Raw genomic sequence first — 17,914 nt, forward strand, 5'->3', positions numbered from 1 at the left:
AGCCTACCCAGGCAGAGATAACAAGCTCCTTAATCCACATTCAAAGTTTTGGGGAAGATCCTGATCTCAGGCTTCTGATCTTCTGTTTGTGGCCACCTACCTATTGCATGCATGCCTTATCTGTCTTTTGCTCTGACCGCTTTCTTTTCCTAGCCTCATGACGTTTACAAAGTTGCCTTTGTATTTCCCTACACTGGCTGGCATTGCCCCAGCAAGCTAGCCAAACACAGCAGAAAAAACTCAGCTTTCCAAAGGGTAAAACTCAAAGCAGCACAAGCAGGATCTCACACCATCTTTCAAAGAGAGATGCATGGCAACAAAAAGCTGGGATTTCAAATGCTAACATTTTACCACAAGTGCTGCATGCCATTTAGCTTGCCCAGTTATCACGTCTCCACTGCTGCTCTCTGTACGGTCTGATAGCAATTCTCAGCAGAAGCACAAAAGCACTGTGGAGCCCCACCAGGATAAAGAGCGAAATGAACTCCTGTTCTCAACAGAGATGAGATGTGCACTGAAAACAAATAACCAGCATATCCAGCGTACAAGCAAGTAAACAGCAATAACAATGTAACTTTATTTAGATTTAATTTGACATTTAGCACAGTAATAAGCACAGAAAAAAGTACCAAAATAACAAACTCATAGCATATTAAATAATCAAATATATTTAATATTCAGTGAAATATTTCTACAACACATCAGTGGGACTGCCCTGGGCAGCCCAACCCTGTAAATATATATACATATATAGCTGTGTTATATAAAATACTGTATGTAGAGAAAGCACTAAAACTTATCACCAAAATAGAAAATAGCTCAAAATATGGATAGTTCAGATTTGCTAGTCATACCCAATATTGAAAAGAGGTTCAAACCCACTGCAGGACATAAAGCTTCAGCTTAGATGCCATGGCAGGCATGAGATGGCATTCCTGGGCACAGACTGGCTAAAGCTGGCAGGAGCCTGGCTCGTGGGACAGGCTCCGACCTGAGCCAATGGCCACGAGGTAACAGGGGTTACTGGTCCTAAGTGGAAATGCCAGTGATGGCAATGGTGCTTGCGGCTGACGCTATGCACCACGGGATGCCTGGGCGAATGGTACATTAATGTCTGCAGGGTAGCTTAAGTGCATGAGCAGCCACTTGGACCCTGTAGGAGACCCCACAGCCCAGCTGATCCATGCTGTAGCCTGTGCCTGCCTGGGGCCAAAGGGCTTTTGCTAAGAGCTGCTGGAGCAGCACTCCCGCTCCTGCAGCCCACCGCTGGCCCTTGTGGATGCAGCTGCAGCAGGACTGGCCACCGACAGATGCACGACATCACAAGGATATTACTCTGAATTTTAAAGATGCCTCTTCAGCAGATGACAGTCATTAATTCCCATAAGCTTTTAAAAATCTAGAAGCTGCTTTTGTACAAGGCCAGGCTCCCCCCCTGCCCCAAGCAATACCATACGTTTGTTCTAGTCTGCATGCGAGCAGCATGTGAATTAGCAACCCTGGTGCTACAGGACAGTAACACCAAATGAAATGTTTGTCCTAGTGAAAATTCGCACCTGCCCTGAGGGTGGTCAAGGTCAGTGTTGTACTTAAGATCCCAGGCAATTTGTAAATAGATGTAAAAAATATGGCATTTCTGGCAGCATCACTAAAGTCCAACTGGAGTCAATAACCTCCACCAGCACATAGCCCAGGTGTTGCTGGTGCTTCAGGCTGGGTGCTGGGCAGGCAGGCGGAGGCACCAGCCCCGGTGGCAGGGGAGAGCTGAGAGCGCATTGTGCCCATTTGTTTCCTGACATACCAGTGAGGCTTTGTTTCTGCTGCTTTCTGGACAACATACTTTTGTGCTTGTTCATTGCTTTTTGGCTCAATAGAATGATTAATTTTCCTGACTACTCCTGCTAGGAAGGCAGTGAGACCTGCCTGGAGGTTCCCTCCCCAGGGGATTTCAAGCCCCAGCGAGGCAGCACCATGATGTGCTGCCCCTGTGCCGGCACCAACCCCATGGTGAGGTCGGGGCTGCAGGACATCACCCCAGGAGCCCTCCCAAACCCTGTTTCTGTGCTTCTGCCATGCCACTGCAGAGAAGCCTATACCCCATTAATAACTCTGTAATTGCTCCTTCTCATCAAGCCAGCAGCTGCATCCCTAATTACATGGCAACAATACTATGCTAACAGGATGAACTATAATTCCTAGGTGGTATTACCATTGTTATTTTACTCTGAGTTATTTCCTGGTAATGGCTATTTGAATGTGGCAATATCAATTAAGTGAATATAAATTCTTAGCCCCTGGAAAAATCATTAATAAAAATTTCACCCTGATAGCCTCTAATCACAACTAAATACAATTACTCATATGAGGCCACTATAAAAAGTATTTTTTTCATCAGAAGAAATTCATACGGTTTTCCCAACTGTTTGTAATAAAGAGAACACTATATAGAAAAGTCCAGAAAATAAGCACACATTTGTTTCTCAAAACCCATAGATAAACATGACAATATCTCTAAATTACTGGCTACTGAACAGGATTTCATTTAGCTCTACTCAAACTGTAGCCTAGTGTAAATGTTTTCAAAGCAGTGCGCTGCTATTTCATCTGGAACAGCTGCACAGGATTTCTTTGATGTCAAGGTCTTGTGTGAGGATGGTTTTTCAATTTCTCTTTATGCCTCCAAACTGCTGAAACAGGAAGGAAAAGACATTCAACAAAATAGGCAGTTTTCATTAAAAAAAAAAAAAAAGCAGCAAAATTTGGCCTTGAATGCAGCACCAAGAAATATTTCATCACTGCAGTGATGCCTCTCGCATCCCTGTTCCAAAGAAGCTAGGGAAAACATCCTGTGGGCTTGTACTGCAGTACAGTCTCCCTGTGGTGCTGTACCAGGCGCTCCCCAGGCTCGCATGTTGGCAGCACCTATGGCCAGTGGCTGGCCAGGGTACGCGGCGGGTGCACGTGTGCTCTGATTCTGATTCCCTGCACCAGTGCATACATCCCTCATGTACTCCCCGAGGAGCATAAATACAATTAGCTGAGGAAAGTCTGCTCCTTCCCCACTCCTACCCAGGCTCCTTGAGCTCAGTGACACCCAGCACAGCAGGCTTAAGCTGCATGGAGGCTGCAGGACATCCAAAATTACTGTGGCTTGTCATGACAGGCAGCTAAACAAGGTTCTGCCCTACATCATTTGCCGAAGACACTTTCTTATGCAGTGAGAAAACATCATTTAGATGGCTGTGTCCACAGCGGTCATCTCTGAGCAACCACAAGTGCTGCCTGCAAAGCCGAAAAGGCACATAAGTGCAAAACCCCCTCTGAGGCACCTGGTGCTGCTGGTTTCATAAGTCAGAGGCAGGAGCCAGTGATACATCTCTTCTTCTCACTGCTCAATGAGGAGCCCTGTGCAGTGCCCAGAAAGAGGGGGATTGCCCTGCCTGCCTGCCTGCAAAGACAGCTGTCACAAGCTACACACATTTAGGACGTACCAGAGCAGACAGCACAGATTTCTTTTTCTATAAGGAGATAAGGCTGAAAAAGTCCAGGACAGCACAGGGAGAAGTGGCAACACGGTTATCTCCAGGCAGGATCTCTCTGTCCTGCACTTTGCAAAACATTCATGTGGGTTTATTTGCCTTGTTCCGTAAATATTTTCCAGAAAAAGGTTTGTTTGGGAACACTCTCAAAGCAGCGCTCAAGGAGTCTTCCTAGTGACCTCCAAAAAGCACATTTCCTAAGGCGTTTTTTCAGACACCCCCTTTGCTTACTGGACAAAAAGCAGCAAAAGCTGAAAAAGGCTGCTGAAGAAGCCAGGGACGATTTCAAAAACCTATAAGCTGATGAAAACAATTTCTGCCAGTGCCGATGAGCTCTTACTCACCTGCAGCAAGGGTCTGGGGGCTCCTGTGTGGCCATGCCAGGGGCACTGCCATCAGGCTCAGCTGTGCACATGCAGCTCAACCCCCCCAACCAACTTACTGCTCTCCTGCCGCAGCACTGTCACTGCCCACAAACGGGATTTCTTCCCTGTCTGTCTCCCCCAGAACGAGATGGTGCTTCTCCATGTTTATGACACACTGTAGAAAATAAATGCCTTTAGGTAAGAGGGAAAATTGCAATTCATAGTGTTCCCAGCTCCCCAGCAGGTGTAAAAGCCCTGCTGGAAAAACCCTACCTTCAGAGATTTCAGTGTCTGCAGCCCAAAGGAGAAGGGTTTCTCATTGTCTTCTGAAAAATAGGAACATTCAGATTTATACATTCAAAACATTCTCCCATGATTTTTGTTAGTGTCTCCATCCTTCCTTCATGGCTGCTCTGCTAAATAAAACCCAGTTTCTAAAGGGACTGAGTTACTCTGGAAGGGAACATGATCGAACAAGGGCAGGCGGATGCGCCTGCAGAGGTACACGGTGGTCACTCCATCGGCACAGCAGAGCGCAAGCCCCATGCTGCCAGCACAGCCCTGATGAATGCATCCTCCCTCCCTCCCTCTGAAGGGCCAAACAAGGACTTTTGCTGCAGAAAAGCAGTATTTCTATTTTAATTTTAACATGTTTCTGAAGCTTAATTTCTAACCTCTGGGGTAAGAGAGAGTAGAGCCTCAGCCCGCACCCAGAGGATCAGAGGAGCGCACGCACACTCACCCACGACGAGGGCAGCACACTCCACAGGGACCGCTCCCACTGTGAGGGCAAGGCACTCGATCTGGCCGATCGCTCTCACCTTGTGCGGCAATGAAACCGCCTTGTCTTCGCCAGGGAGTGCTTTAAGATGCTCCTTTAACCTGTGCATTGAAAACACCTCTGACATGAAATGGCCGTGGTTTGGCTGCTCTGGCAAGGAGCAAACGGTGTTTGGAGGGTACTTACTCCTGAAGTGCTCTTAGCTTGCTTGTATTACCATGCTGTTATTGGAAAGCTGCTTTCCTTGCAGGTTTTCTGTGATGCTCTGCATACAGCCAGCAGCCTACACCCACGTCTGGCCATTGGATGACCCACAACACAGCCCTGGGGCCGCATCAGCCCTTGCCCCAAGCAGAGCTCCTTACTGGATTTTGCTTTTTACCCGAGGAATCTTTTTTGCCACATTTCCTCAAGACTTGGGGAAGCTGCTGATCTAAAATTGTTTCTAATGTAGTGTGGGTGTAAGGTGGGGATACTCCACTCCAGCTCCCACCAGTGGAGCTGCCGACACAGTGTCCCTATGCCTCACATTCAGGGCAGCACACCCAATCCATACTTGTTAGCAGGTGCTGCTGCTGGGTTTATTCAAAGGAAATGGGGACAGATCAAATCACATTCAGCCTGAGAAATGCAAAAAAAGGATGTCAGGGACATCTTAGGTACAGTTGTTTCTTCTATCTACACCGCATGAACTAGTCTGACAACACTGATTAATTATTTAGCTTCAGTTTCCCTTTTAAACTGAACGAGAATCTAATGGAAAGGCAGTTTGAGGCGGTGGTCTCTCCTTCAGATAAAAGCTGTATCGCTTTTCAGCTCTTTGAGGCACTTTTCTGTGGAGCTGCATTGCAGCAGCCCATGTATGTGTGTGCCTGTCCAACTGTCCTGAGGGGAAACCAGCCCTTTGGGGGGAGGGGACACAGAGTAAAGCCACCTTCAAGGAAGCACTTCATCACAGCTGAGATTGACTCAAGGACGGACAGATAGCACGTGGGCAATGCATGGCTGAAAGCTGGCCAGGAAACTGCAGCGGGGTGAGGAGAACCAGAGGTGAGGGGAAGAGCTTGAACTGCACCATGACAAGATGCAAAAAGATTTTTAAAAAAGAAGGCAGGAATTGAGCCCGTGCTTTGGGCACACACACGCTGCTTTTAGGTCCTGAGCCCCCAGAGACCGCAGCAGCAGGGCCTGTCCCCAGAGCCACTGAGCCTCAACTGCAGGCAGCAGCACCCAGCAAAGCACGCTGCAGGGCCCCTCCTGCTCTGGCAGGAGCAAGAGCAAAATCACCTAGCACGCCTCTTCCCTGCCGCTTTCCAGGGCTAGATTTAAATAAAACTCATGTTTTATCATTGCCACACATGCTGGACTGCTTTGAAGTAAAACATCCTGGAGCGGTGCCTGTTGTCGCATGGGACCTAACGCAGTGACAGCACAGTGAGCCAGGCATCAAAGCACTGGTTTTAACCCACTTTGTTAATCTGGCTTTAGCTTCTGCCCCTGCAAACAGAAACAGCAAAGGAGCTGCAGGAAGCTGCCTGCAAGACAGCCCTGCCTGCTGCATGCCTCGGCATTCAGGATGGGGTATCACTCTGGCCTTGCTGTCTGCCTGCACATGCAATGTGGCTCCTGCACACCCTGGTGTCTATGAGGTCCCACCTAGCAGGAACCAAAGCTCGCTCATTGCCGATGGGGAGGGACAGGGGTCTTTTAACTGCAGCTGTCCGGCTGATGGCTACAAAAGCGGTCTCACTCAAATCAGGAGGGAATCTCCATGATGTGAGAGCAGAAACTGTCTCTAACCTATTTCTTAAGCACTCTTTGAAGGGCAGGACTACTGAAGCAGGCTGGTGCTGCAAAAACTACACAGGACATGTGAGTAACACAGAAAGCCCATGAACTATCACAGGCCATCGTTGTGCAACTCAGACATGCTGAGCAGCCAATACACAATCTTGCAAGATAAGACCCCTCCAAATGCACTGTTATCATCCATAAGCTAGGCTGAGCAGCTCCACAGTTTGTGACAAGCTTGTAGTAAGTATAGTCACCTTCCAGCCACTAAACACTGTTGTGCAAAGAGGTAATTACTGTCTGGACAGAAAACAGGCACCATTCATTCAGCGCCATGCAGTAGTGGTCAGGGAGCAACTGCAATTGGTTTTTGCATAATCACTGCAGGTCAGTGATAAAAAGCAATGACTCCATGGGAATAAAGTGCCAAAATCCCCTTGATACCCTGTAAACTGCTGCCTGATCCTGCTCCCTGGAAATCAGCAGGAGTTTTGCTGCAAATGGCTGGCAGTCAGCTCTCTAATGCCTCGTAAATGTATTTCCCTTCAACTGGGAGAAATCCTTTATTGGGAGTAGCAGCAGACAACAAATTTCAAGGACATGCACGTACACAACCACACTGCTGCTTTAGACCTGGCGCTGCAGCCCCCAGCAGGAGCACATCCAGCAGCCAGGTCCCTGCCTCGCCAGGCAGCTGGGCTGGGGTCACCCGGCCTCACGCCTGCCCCAGGGACACAGAAGGCCCAGGTGGTTTCAGCTGTTTCATACAGCACTGAATGACAAACAGGCAGGCACTGAAAAAAATACAATTGCATCCAACCTTCTGAAGGGATTTACTCAGAAGTGAATATGTTGGTACAAGTGGCTTTCTATTTCAGCTCACTGCAAAGACATATAAGAATAAGGCAGGATTTGATTACAACAGGAGGCTCAGGGGCTTGCCCAGACACAGCCCAAAGCACTCCCTTCCAGAATAGCCATCTCTGGTGTGAGCGAAGCCCCAGTCCCAGGAGCACTGCCTGTGCTGCCAGGTGCCACAAGTTCCCACAAAACAGAAATCCAACCGGATATTTACCCTAGCCTGTCCAAGCAGGCAGACGACATGAGGTTGTGTTGCAAGCCAGTGTCCACCACAGCCTTCAGCTCCTTCCCTGCACACTGCAAGAGCAAGCAGAGACAGGAGACGATGTGTGGGATGCAGGATGAGCACAGGGTGTCTGGGGTCTCTGCTCCACACCCTCCCGTCCCCACTGAAATGCCCCATCTCACACCAGCCCATCTCCGCTCCACTGCACACTCAGTGCCCACAAGGTATAGCCTTCTCCACCCCAGGTACCCAAGAGTTTGCTCTTGAGATGGTTTTTGAATAAGGTGGTGCTACTAAACAACATGATGTTGGGTCCTCACCCCTTCCCAGCAAAGTTTGCCCCTGCAGAGAGCGGAAGGGGCAGCCTCAGGAAGGAGGGGATATTGTGGAGAGTGGGAAATACAAAAGGTCGTGAGGGTAAGAGGGAGAAATGAGAAATTACTCTTGGGGAAAGAAAAAAGGGATGGCATTTGAGGTAAAAAAAATAAGGTGTGAGCACAGGGATTCACCATGGATAATTACTCCTCAGTGTTACAGCATGCTTCCCCAGCCCGGCTACTCCCTCCATCCTGATGTCCAAGGGAACACACCCATCAGACCAGTTTTCTCTGTGATACCCAGGTGGGCACCCATGCCACAGCAGCTCTAAGCTGCAAAGGGAAAGCATTCCCACATCCCTGGTGGAGTGCAGCCCTAATCGGGAAACATGGAGAATGAGGGCACAGCTTGAGGCTGTCAGAAATAAAATCTGGGGGGAAAAAAACCCAGAAGGCTGGGGAAGGACTATTACCTGGCAGCTCACCACTATGAGCTCCTCATGCTCTGTTTTCCCTGAGCTGGCCAGTTTGGTTGGATTCAGCTTGTTGGTCTGCGCTGAGATATCACTCTTTGGAGTCCAGCTGCCTCGGCTGCTTCGTATTTTTGATAAATTTGTCTCCATCAGGCGCTTCTGCAGGATATTATGTGGTTGCTTTAAGAAAAAACACACACAGAAGAGCAGGGTGAAGTCAAAGGAAAGCCATGACCTCCATCGCCAGTCTGCTTGTGGTGCCCATGGGCCAGCACTTCTCTTGCAGGAGGGATGCCCTAAAGTCTCACTCTCCCTGATCCCAGACTGCATGTACTCTTCCTACATCTATTTGCTCTCCTGCCAGCTCTGGCTTACCTGGCTTTGACTAAGTAGAACTACTTTGTATTGGAAAGTGAATAATCCTTTCAGAACATTAACCAGAATTTGGAGGAATGATTTTCTTTTCCCAAACTCAAGTTCAAAATTTGATTTCATATAGGAATCAAAACAAGTCAGGATGTTCCAAGCTGGTGTTTCAGCTGTAATTGCCTTCATCTGTTGATAAAGATATCAGGAATTCTGCAGTAATGTGAAAAGTTAGGAGGTAACATTACCTTTCCAATTACACGTACCAGCTAAGTATGAAAAAGGCATATGGATCTACTGAATGAACACAGATGCTTTCATTGAGCATTGGCATTGCTGGCATAGGAAATACCTGTGTCCAGCCTCCACCTGTGGCAATGCTCTTTGTGTGAATAGACCCCTAATTTAAGAAGATAATTTAGGTGCCTGTGCATTAGCTTTTACAGGTGTGAGTGAACAAGGCCCAGCTGCAAGAAGAGAACTACAGATGGTAGCTATTGTCAGACCTAGTCTGACCTTTAGATTAGAATTTGATCTAAAATTGCCCCACATGGCTCTTCCCTCCCCATTTGTATTTAGCTGCTAAGGATGAGTAAACGGGACCAATCCTGCGTGCCATGCCATAGGAGGAAAATGAGAGGAGGGAAGAGATAAAATCGTCTGAGGTAGACAGGTAGGTATTTTCCTGGGAACCCACAATGCTTTGTACAGCAGCTTCTCACTTTCTTTGTCATTTCCACTTGCTCTGCGAGAAGCATGTTGCCTTTCAAAAATCTCCTCCAACTGCTTTCCCAAAAGCCTTTTTATGTTTAATGTTCATCATGGATGGATGCACATACTCTGCTAGAGGTGAACTGATGCTGCTTGATTATCTGCTCGATTCCCTGCCCAGCTAATCTCCCCTCCCATTACTGCCCTTTCCTTCTGATTTTAATTTGTCCATAGTAAGACCTTCTTAATGGCTTACTCCTGAATTTTTGCATTCATATTAAATACGCCTGTGTGTCTGCAGAGACATCTAAACCAGCAAACCTCCTCATCCCAAGGGAATTTCAATGGGATCAGGATAACTTTGAAAAACTCAGGCTGTGGTTCCCCAAGTTGGTCAGCGCACACCCTCATGCGCAGCACTACATCTTTAAAATAATCTGTGTGGCATGTTAAATAACAGCACTTACAAAAGGCTAATGCAACTTGGCATCATCTTAAAATAACTGCAACCACGTTAATGCTTCAGATCCTGCTGTAGGCGTTAACACAGGCAGTTAAACTGAACCTGGCTGATGAGATTGGGTAGATACAGCCAACACCAGTGGTCACCAGGACACGTAATCTCCTTTTTTCCCCACTTTCACTGTTTTTACTTCTGCATACAACCTGCAACTTGAAAGGAAATAAATTTTCATGATCATTTTCGGTTGCAGGCGCTATGTCTGACCAGCATGCTAGAGAGCACATCCTGTGCAAAGGCAGTAACGTAGCCACACTCCCCCTCATGGGGAGAAATCAGATCCAACATTGCACTGCCTTCTTCATGCACAAAAAGTAACAAAGCTTCAGCACTGCTCTGGTGACCACCGCCTTCCCAGTGAGACTGAACAGAAGAAACCAGTGTTACTTAACTCTATTAAAGACAGGCAGAATTGCTCTACTAATAATGGACCCTGTGCAGAGGGACAAACAAATCAGTTTGGAAGCGATGGCTCCCTTATATGAGGCAGAAGCCACAGGTGCACAGTTGGCACTGTGATCCCCTCCAAGACTCCTCATCTGAGCAAAAATGCAAGCCAGGGTTTGCTCACAGTGGATGGCACGTCCTTCTTACCCTTCACGTTTGGCTGCAACTCAGGCACACATCTGGAGGATTAGTTCTTCACATCATCCAAAAAACCTAATGAAGGGATAGGGGACTGGAGAAGCAGATGAGTGAAGTGCCCAGCTGGCCAGAAGACAGCCTGTTGCACAGTGGTCACCTCCTTGCGCCCAGCCCTGCTCAGTTAGGACTGAGAGAAATTTCTGACCGACATTATCCAGGACAGTCTGGGTGCTTTTCTGATCTGCCTGGCCTCAATCACATTGCCAAATGACTTTTAAAGAACAGGCTGGAGAAGAACAAGTCACCACCACACTCATCATTACTATTTTAACTGTCATCTACCCTTGATTTAAACCTAATTTTTTTTACTAAAAGTTCTCCTATGGACTGTTAATAGTTACATATGTGGGTTTTCTCATGCCCTGGTTTTATGAATTCTATATGGGATCCATCACTGAAAGGAAAAAAATCCAGCACTCAGTGAACACGAATTACCACCACAAACAGGACTGTCTTTTGTTGACGCTTGCTCTTCTGAAAGCTGCAGCAAATCCTGCCTTTGGGGGGACAAATGTTGCTTACATTATGCTCCAGTACAGATATAATCTAGCAAGAGGGGGCTGAAAAGGTTCCCTGCAGCACGGTCCTGTCTCAGGCTATTAATTAGTTTGCTTTAACTTGTATTTCCCTTGACTCTCATGTGCAACTGAGTGAGGGATGTTAGTCATGGAGCTGACTCAAGTGATGGATACATACTTGGTAAACAGATAATGTGCCAGGGGCCATTTGCAAACACACGTTTTGCTGGAAAACTGCAAGTAGACTGTGTCTGGGAGGGAAGGAAAGGAGGAAAACCTCCCCATGACAGTGTTGGAGAAGACAGCCATGTTCTCCCTCCAGTGTGGGCTGGCCACACAGCCAGGACTGGTGTTTGAAGTAACCCAGATTATCTGGTACTGTCTTTCTATGCATCACACAAACTGTTGAAAGTATTATTAAAAAAATAAAATGTTACATACCATCATGTAAGTGGAAAAAAAAAAAGTTATTTCCTAGTATTGTTCAGCAAAATATAAATGCAAACCAAGATTTCTTTCATAAAATATTTCCATCCCTGAGACTTTGCAAAAACATACAGTCCCCTAAAAAAGTCACAATAGAAACCTAAAAGAAGTGAGTGGAGGCATCAGCTATTGCTGGACTGTCAAAAGTACAAATAATTCTGTCCGGTTTTGTCCTCTTTAATTTATAAGTAAGTGTATCACTGCAGCTTGCAGTATCCATCTCTCTGGCAGGTTTCCCATTATTTTGGCTTCTAGATCTGGGGATGACAAGACCTGTCAACAACAGTTTCACTCAGGTGGAAATCAAAGTCAGGGAAGATGCCAGCTCCTCCCCTCCCCAAACCCATCTCAGGAGGTTTGCCTTCTCTTCTGTACCTAGACAGGAGAAAAAAGGAGTTTTAACACACCAGTGGAGCTCACCCCAAGAAATAACCAATTTCTCTCTCTTCTTCCCATCATTCATCCAAATACACCTCTTCTACCAGCAGCCTGTGCTCATGCGCTGTCAGCCCCTCTCACAGCGTGATGAGGTGGGACAAGAGACACCTCCTGCTCTCCTGTGCCCCCTGGGTGCCCAGGGAGTGGCCAGGTCTCTGATCAAGACAGTGCACACAACATCAAAGTTTTTTGCATTTTAACCAAGATGCAACAAACTCTGGGGAGCACACCATGGGAAAGCTGGGGAAACTGGATGCACTGCAATGTTGCACCAGCTACAGGAGCAGGGGATGAGGCCACAGGGACACCCCAAGCTGTGCTGAGGACCCAGGTGCCATGGGGAGACTGAGGGCATTTTAGGAGGGTAAAATGCTTTCTTTGTTATTATTTATAACTTTGTTTTCCAGCTTGTAATGTGATGCAGGACTGTTTCAGGTAAAGTCCCTCTAAACCAGTCTGGTGGCTCTCAGGTATCAGAGCATGAGGAGGAGCTGCCAACTGCCAGCACATCCTGCCCAAGTCAGGCGGGGGGTCACGGTTACAGTGTCAGGAAGCCCAAATGCCAGCTAACAACCATCTCACACCAATTTTCTGGGCTTCAGGGAGGAGGCTAATAGTGAGGCATCAAAACAAAGCCATTTCTGCACTGTATATCCAGCCCTACATTTGCCAAATCCAATGTACGCTATGCTATATTTTGGTCTTATACTAGGTAAACAAAGTGGAATACATAAAGGGAGCAAGGAGCTAGAAGAGTTCAGTCCAACCCAGAATAATACACTGAAAAATATCAGAGGCTTAACAAAGATAATTACAACAAGTATTTATCAAATCTGCCTAGATGGGGCATCACCAGGAGAGATGCTTCAGGAACCCAGTAATGGCACACAAGCTGTGGGATGCCAGCACACCTGCCCCAGTGACCTGCTGCCGCCTCACTGTGTGCAGTACCCCTTGCACGTGGCCAAAAAGAAGTGATTTCTCCCCAGAATCAGAGTGGTTGCTGGCAGCTGTAACCCTGACAGACAGAGTCTGTCCTCATCACCTATCCCTGTCTCTGTGGAGCTGTTACCTCCTCTCACCTCCTGCCAAGGCTGCTGGAAAACCCCCATGGGAAACCCTGCATTAATAACGTCCGTCACGTCAAAAGCCCTTCCACCCACGTCACCACAGCAGTAGCGCAGCTTTAGACACGAAAATGTGCTGCTTTGTTAGGAGGTGTGCAGTTATTCACAAGAAAGGTGTGCAAACACCCTGGGCAAAGACCGCTGGCCTCCTGACTGTGCAGGTCAACCCCTCTGGCCCTAGACCTCTTGGTGGGGATATGCCAAGTTGGGGGCCAACATTTCAGAGGCTCTTGATTCTTCTCCAGTCTCAGAGACACACAACCTCCCACTCCTTCTGGGGACAACTCTGGCAGTGTTGCTTCACTGCAACAACTCTCAAATTCATGGCGTTTTCTCTGGGGCTGTGGGAACAGGCTCATGTGCCAGTGCTGTCACTCTGGGGGCTCTCCATACGCATACCATGGGGCAGGAAGCTGTGGCCAACACAAGCCCTGGCCACATGTGCTCACTGTCCCATCACCCCTCACTGTGGTGTGGGGACAAGGTGGTTTTGCAGTGGGGTGGCCCATACCAGCTCAGTTGTCACCTCATCCTGGGCTGGAGACCCACCACAGCCAGGGTAGCTGGGGTGGGCAGCACACCTCTGCCATGCTGCACCTCCTTTTTTTCCTTGGAGGGGATCAGGAGCTGTGGACCTCCCCAGGGCTTTGGCACATCCCCGGAGAAAGCCTCCCCCCATATGGCTCCTCCTCGCAGGGACTGTGGGTGCAGGTGGGGCGATGCTACAGTCACAGCTCAGCTGGTGTGGGCACAGGAGCAGGGAGGAAACCTTGGGTGATGTTTCTGCGACCAGGGCCATGGCGAGGCGCCCCATGCTCTGCCCCTGGCATCGGGCCAAATGTGGTCCTTGCTGCTGCAGGGAACAAGGACTTCAGTACCCAGTGGCCCGCACTCCTGATACTTTGATACCTGTTGTCTCTGTCATCTGAGCAGGCCAGAAACCCCTGTCATCAGGGTCTCAGCCCCACACACTCTGGGTCACTGAGCCATGACATATTATTTAGACTACAGATAATAGTAATAACACCTCGACCATGCTCTGAAAAGGCACTTCGTAGCTCCCTGACAGAGAGCTGCCATTCAGTGGTGACCAGGAAGCTACTTCCTAGCCTTTCCCTAGGCAGGAGCTTCACTCCCTGCCTGCAACTGCAAAGCATCTGGGATGTCAAAAAAATCACTTCCATGTGTGCTGCAGAGAACAGCCAACTCATTCCATTTATCTCAGCCGGGCAGAGCCAAGCCTAACCTATCTGAGCAGGAAGGCTGTGACAGAACAAAACTACCCCAACTGAAAAGAAAAAGATTTACTTTTTCCAATGGACTGTACCAAGCATTGAAGAAAGCAAATACTGTGTGTTACAAGGTGCAAGAATTTTGCAACAGTTGGGCAAAAAAAGTAAAGGAGCTTCCCTCAGTAGGATATATTTTCTAGATTTTGCTCCTTACATCAGAACTTTTGATATTACTTTAAGTATCATTTTTCATTAGAGAAAACTCAAACATTTGTGCATATTAGTATTTAGAAATGCTCTCCAGCCGCTGGACATAGTGAAGAATATTGTATGTCAGCTACAGGATCACATGGATCACTGCATATGTAATATTTAAAACCTAGAATTATGTATCTTCATTTAAAAGAAAAAAATCAAACATATATATATAAGCCTAATCAAAGTGTAATCTTGGCAGCTTTATATTTTGAAGTACTAGTGACTGCATTTTACCAAATTTTCTATGATTATATGTTGTGCATATACATGCATCACAAACGTGTGTGTGTATGTATGTATTATATGAAGCCATTTTGATTTACTCTGATTCAGAGAGGATTTTTGTACTCAAAACAGCATCACATTTTCATTTAAATGTAAAAAAAAAAACATCAGAAGCTTTTAGATCCAAGTGTCAGGCATCTGAAGGACCTACTAGCAAAAAGAAACTCCGGTGATAAATAGCATCATATTTCTACTCCCTTCTTTTTACATACAAAAGCCTCATTTTTAAAATCAATTTCTACAAGCAACCAACTTCTCCTCCTAACAGAAGAATGGCACGAAGAAAAGAAATAGACACTGCCCTACCAGCTTCTTAAGTCTCCTTCAAATAAACACAATAAAGCCTTACAGTATCTTTTGAAGTACCCAGCTTCTTCAGCCCATCCAGAGGGAGGAGATCTGCAGAATCCTTGTGAATAAACTGAACTGCCTGCTTCATCCTCCTCTGCTGGCGAAGGGATGCTGCTTCCCTTATCTCCACTTCTTTTCTACTCGGCTCTGTCAGGATACCTGAATAAAACATCTTTCCACCCGCGTGCAGCTTGCTTCTCAAAGACGCGCCTCTCTGGGAGATGGTGCCGGGGAGATGCTCTATTGCCTGCACTTTATAACCAGAGCCTGGTGACGTTTGGAGACCAGCAGGTACTCCAGCGACGCTGCTGAGTAAAGGAGGGGTTGGGCACATTGCAATACGTTGCACAAACAACCGCGGGAGATCTCAGGCTCGGTCTAAGGGAATAAATTGGCACCGTTCCTCCTCGCTGACTTTCCTGAAAGCAAGATTAGCTGCAGGCATCCAATGGCTCTCAAAGACCCCCAGCAGCCTCACGGGCAGAAAGGAGAATGGCAGAGCACAGGCAAGGCTGCAAACAGCCCCAGGAGCCAGCGCAACGCCCAGCCAGCCTCTGCAGGCACAGCTTTTTTGGCCTGGATATGGAGTCTGAAGTGTCATGGTGGGTGAATGCTGTCCAGCACCCATGCGGTCCTGGATGCCACTGCCCCACAGGGGACCGTGCAACTGGCCACATTGAGGTTTGCTACCTTACGCCTGGGGCCAGTGGGGTTAGAGCAGGCTCTGGATGCCGCTGGCCTCACCAAAGCATTGCAGGCACCTATCTGCAACATCACTGTCTACTCAAGTCCCCAGGAAGGGTAAGGACTGTCAACAAAAATTGTCCCAGCCAAATTGGGGCACCCCAAATGTGGTTCTACACAGGGTTCCTATACCCGTCAAACATTAGGGTACAGCATGAATTGACTAATCACTAGCATCCACACTACTGGTTACTAATCAGAGTAAAACTTTGCAAAGCAACTATAGTTTTGCAGCATTCTTGCTGCTTGTCTATTGACCCAGACATCACTGGAGTCAGTCTTGCTGTACTTACTTATCTCTGATGTCAGACGATGCTGGAAGGGTTTCAAAGACATGTTAGAGGGTGAGGATGCTGGTGTTATCTTAGCTGTCCAGGGGTATCCTTTATCCTTCATGGGAAGCTCTAGGCTGCCAAGAAGTAAAGTCCTTATTTCTGGAGCTGGGCTGTCCTTTAGCTTGTTTTACTTAAGCATGAACAATTCCAAAGTACCCAGTAAAATTCCACTACCTCATTACATTACAGTGTATAACGTGAACACATTAACAAACTTAATATACTTTCATACTATAAAGACTGATTGATAAAATAGAGCAGGGGATTTTTGTAACAGGACTCAGCACACGTGGGTTTCTTTCACTACACCCGTGAGTTTTTAAGTGATAGATCATCTCTCACCAGGGATGATAAAATTTCTTTTTATTTTTCCCCAGAAGGGCCCGCACCTTTCCAGCAGCACAGCTGAGGCAGCAGGCACTCACCTGAACCTTATGCTTTCCAAGTTCTTTGTTGCAAGAAATAGGTGCAGGAGAAAACACAGCTCTGCCTCAGAGATGACAGTATGGATCTAGAAACACCCCACACGGGTTTGGTTCTTGTTAAGCTAACAGAGACTTTGATGTGCTAGATAAAGCACAAGAAAAGCAGAGCTTAACCCAAGATCTATATCAAGCCTAAATTCCAGGGCACTCCTAATGTTTGGGAGGAGCTGGGGCATTGACCCCACTTTGCTCTCCCCCACCGACACAGCCCGGACTCACACTTTCTGTTCACCACGACACCATCAGCCTTTGGCCAGCTTCAGCGAAACACTCCTGTCTCTGACAGGAAAGGCCAGGTGAAAATACTTTGGAAAGAGTCCCAAAGTAATGTGGAGGAGAGAGAGGAAAAAGAGAGCTGAAAGCAGCCAGGTAAAGACATTCCCCTTGCAGCAACTGAGATTAATTAGGGGGCAGGGTGGGGGTCGAGTGGGGGCTGGTGGCATGGAAAGAAAGCAATGAAAATGCCAAGCTGGCCGAGTTGCTCTAAACCCCAGCACCACGGTTTCTCCTTTCTCTCTCCCCTGCGGGACGCTGCAAAGCCCTGAGCAGGGAATGGCGCAGGCAGGATCTGGCCCCCAGCAGCTGTGAGCTGCAGCCAGCCCCATCCTCTCACCTTGACTTATGCAACGGGGTCAGCCCCAACAGTGCAGAATCGACAACCTATTTATTTATCTCGGCACATTTAAACAGAAAGCTTAGTTGACATGAGGGTGCTGAAAGGCTGACAGCAGCCCCTTTGCAGGAGGGTCACTGGCAGCAGTGCCCACACCACCAGCACCCCACAGCCCTGGCTCCTCACATGGGGACTGGTGCTGACGCTGCACAGGATTGATGCCAGCTGCTGCGGTGATGCCAAAGCAGCAATGCTCTGTGAGTAAACTTATACATCTGAGCTCTACAACCATGGCCAGACTGTATATGTTCAGCCCTTCCTCATATGACCTGGGAGAGAGGGGGGAAAAAAAAAATTCAGATGAGAGTACAGAATACAATAAAACCCAAACCCATGATTTCACATAAAGGCCATTATGCGTGCGCCACCCCAAGCTCAGTGAACATG

At 47.6% G+C, this 17,914-nt stretch overlaps 1 protein-coding gene across 2 annotated transcripts; it reads right to left on the reverse strand.

Moving 5' to 3' along the window:
• Positions 1-558: 558 nt before the first annotated feature.
• NRIP3 (nuclear receptor interacting protein 3) lies at positions 559-15,831 on the reverse strand. Of its 2 annotated transcripts, none has more exons than XM_075094777.1 (7): positions 15,289-15,831; positions 8,354-8,533; positions 7,552-7,634; positions 4,647-4,786; positions 4,178-4,230; positions 3,982-4,079; positions 559-2,684 (listed from the first exon to the last, which is right to left on the reverse strand). In XM_075094777.1, exons 1-7 carry the CDS (start codon positions 15,622-15,624, stop codon positions 2,672-2,674), a joined length of 903 nt encoding a protein of 300 aa, XP_074950878.1. In that variant the 5' UTR covers positions 15,625-15,831; the 3' UTR covers positions 559-2,671. The 2 variants fall into 2 exon arrangements, with proteins under 2 accessions (XP_074950878.1, XP_074950876.1); XM_075094775.1 differs by having other exon boundaries at positions 559-2,687.
• Positions 15,832-17,914: the final 2,083 nt, after the last annotated feature.

The sequence above is a fragment of the Phalacrocorax aristotelis genome, chromosome 5, assembly GCF_949628215.1.
Source record: "Phalacrocorax aristotelis chromosome 5, bGulAri2.1, whole genome shotgun sequence".
Lineage (NCBI taxonomy): Eukaryota > Metazoa > Chordata > Aves > Suliformes > Phalacrocoracidae > Phalacrocorax > Phalacrocorax aristotelis.

Bases quoted from the DNA above. Each gene is read 5' to 3' on its own strand.
- NRIP3 (XM_075094775.1), bottom strand. From the start codon at position 15,624: ATGTGCCCAACCCCTCCTTTACTCAGCAGCGTCGCTGGAGTACCTGCT. The intron at 8,534-15,288 runs GTAAGGCTTTAT...TTTTTCTTAAAG, and splicing joins TGGGTACTTCAAAAGATACT to CAACCACATAATATCCTGCA. The intron at 4,231-4,646 runs GTGAGTGTGCGT...CCTATTTTTCAG, and splicing joins GTGTGCTGCCCTCGTCGTGG to AAGACAATGAGAAACCCTTC.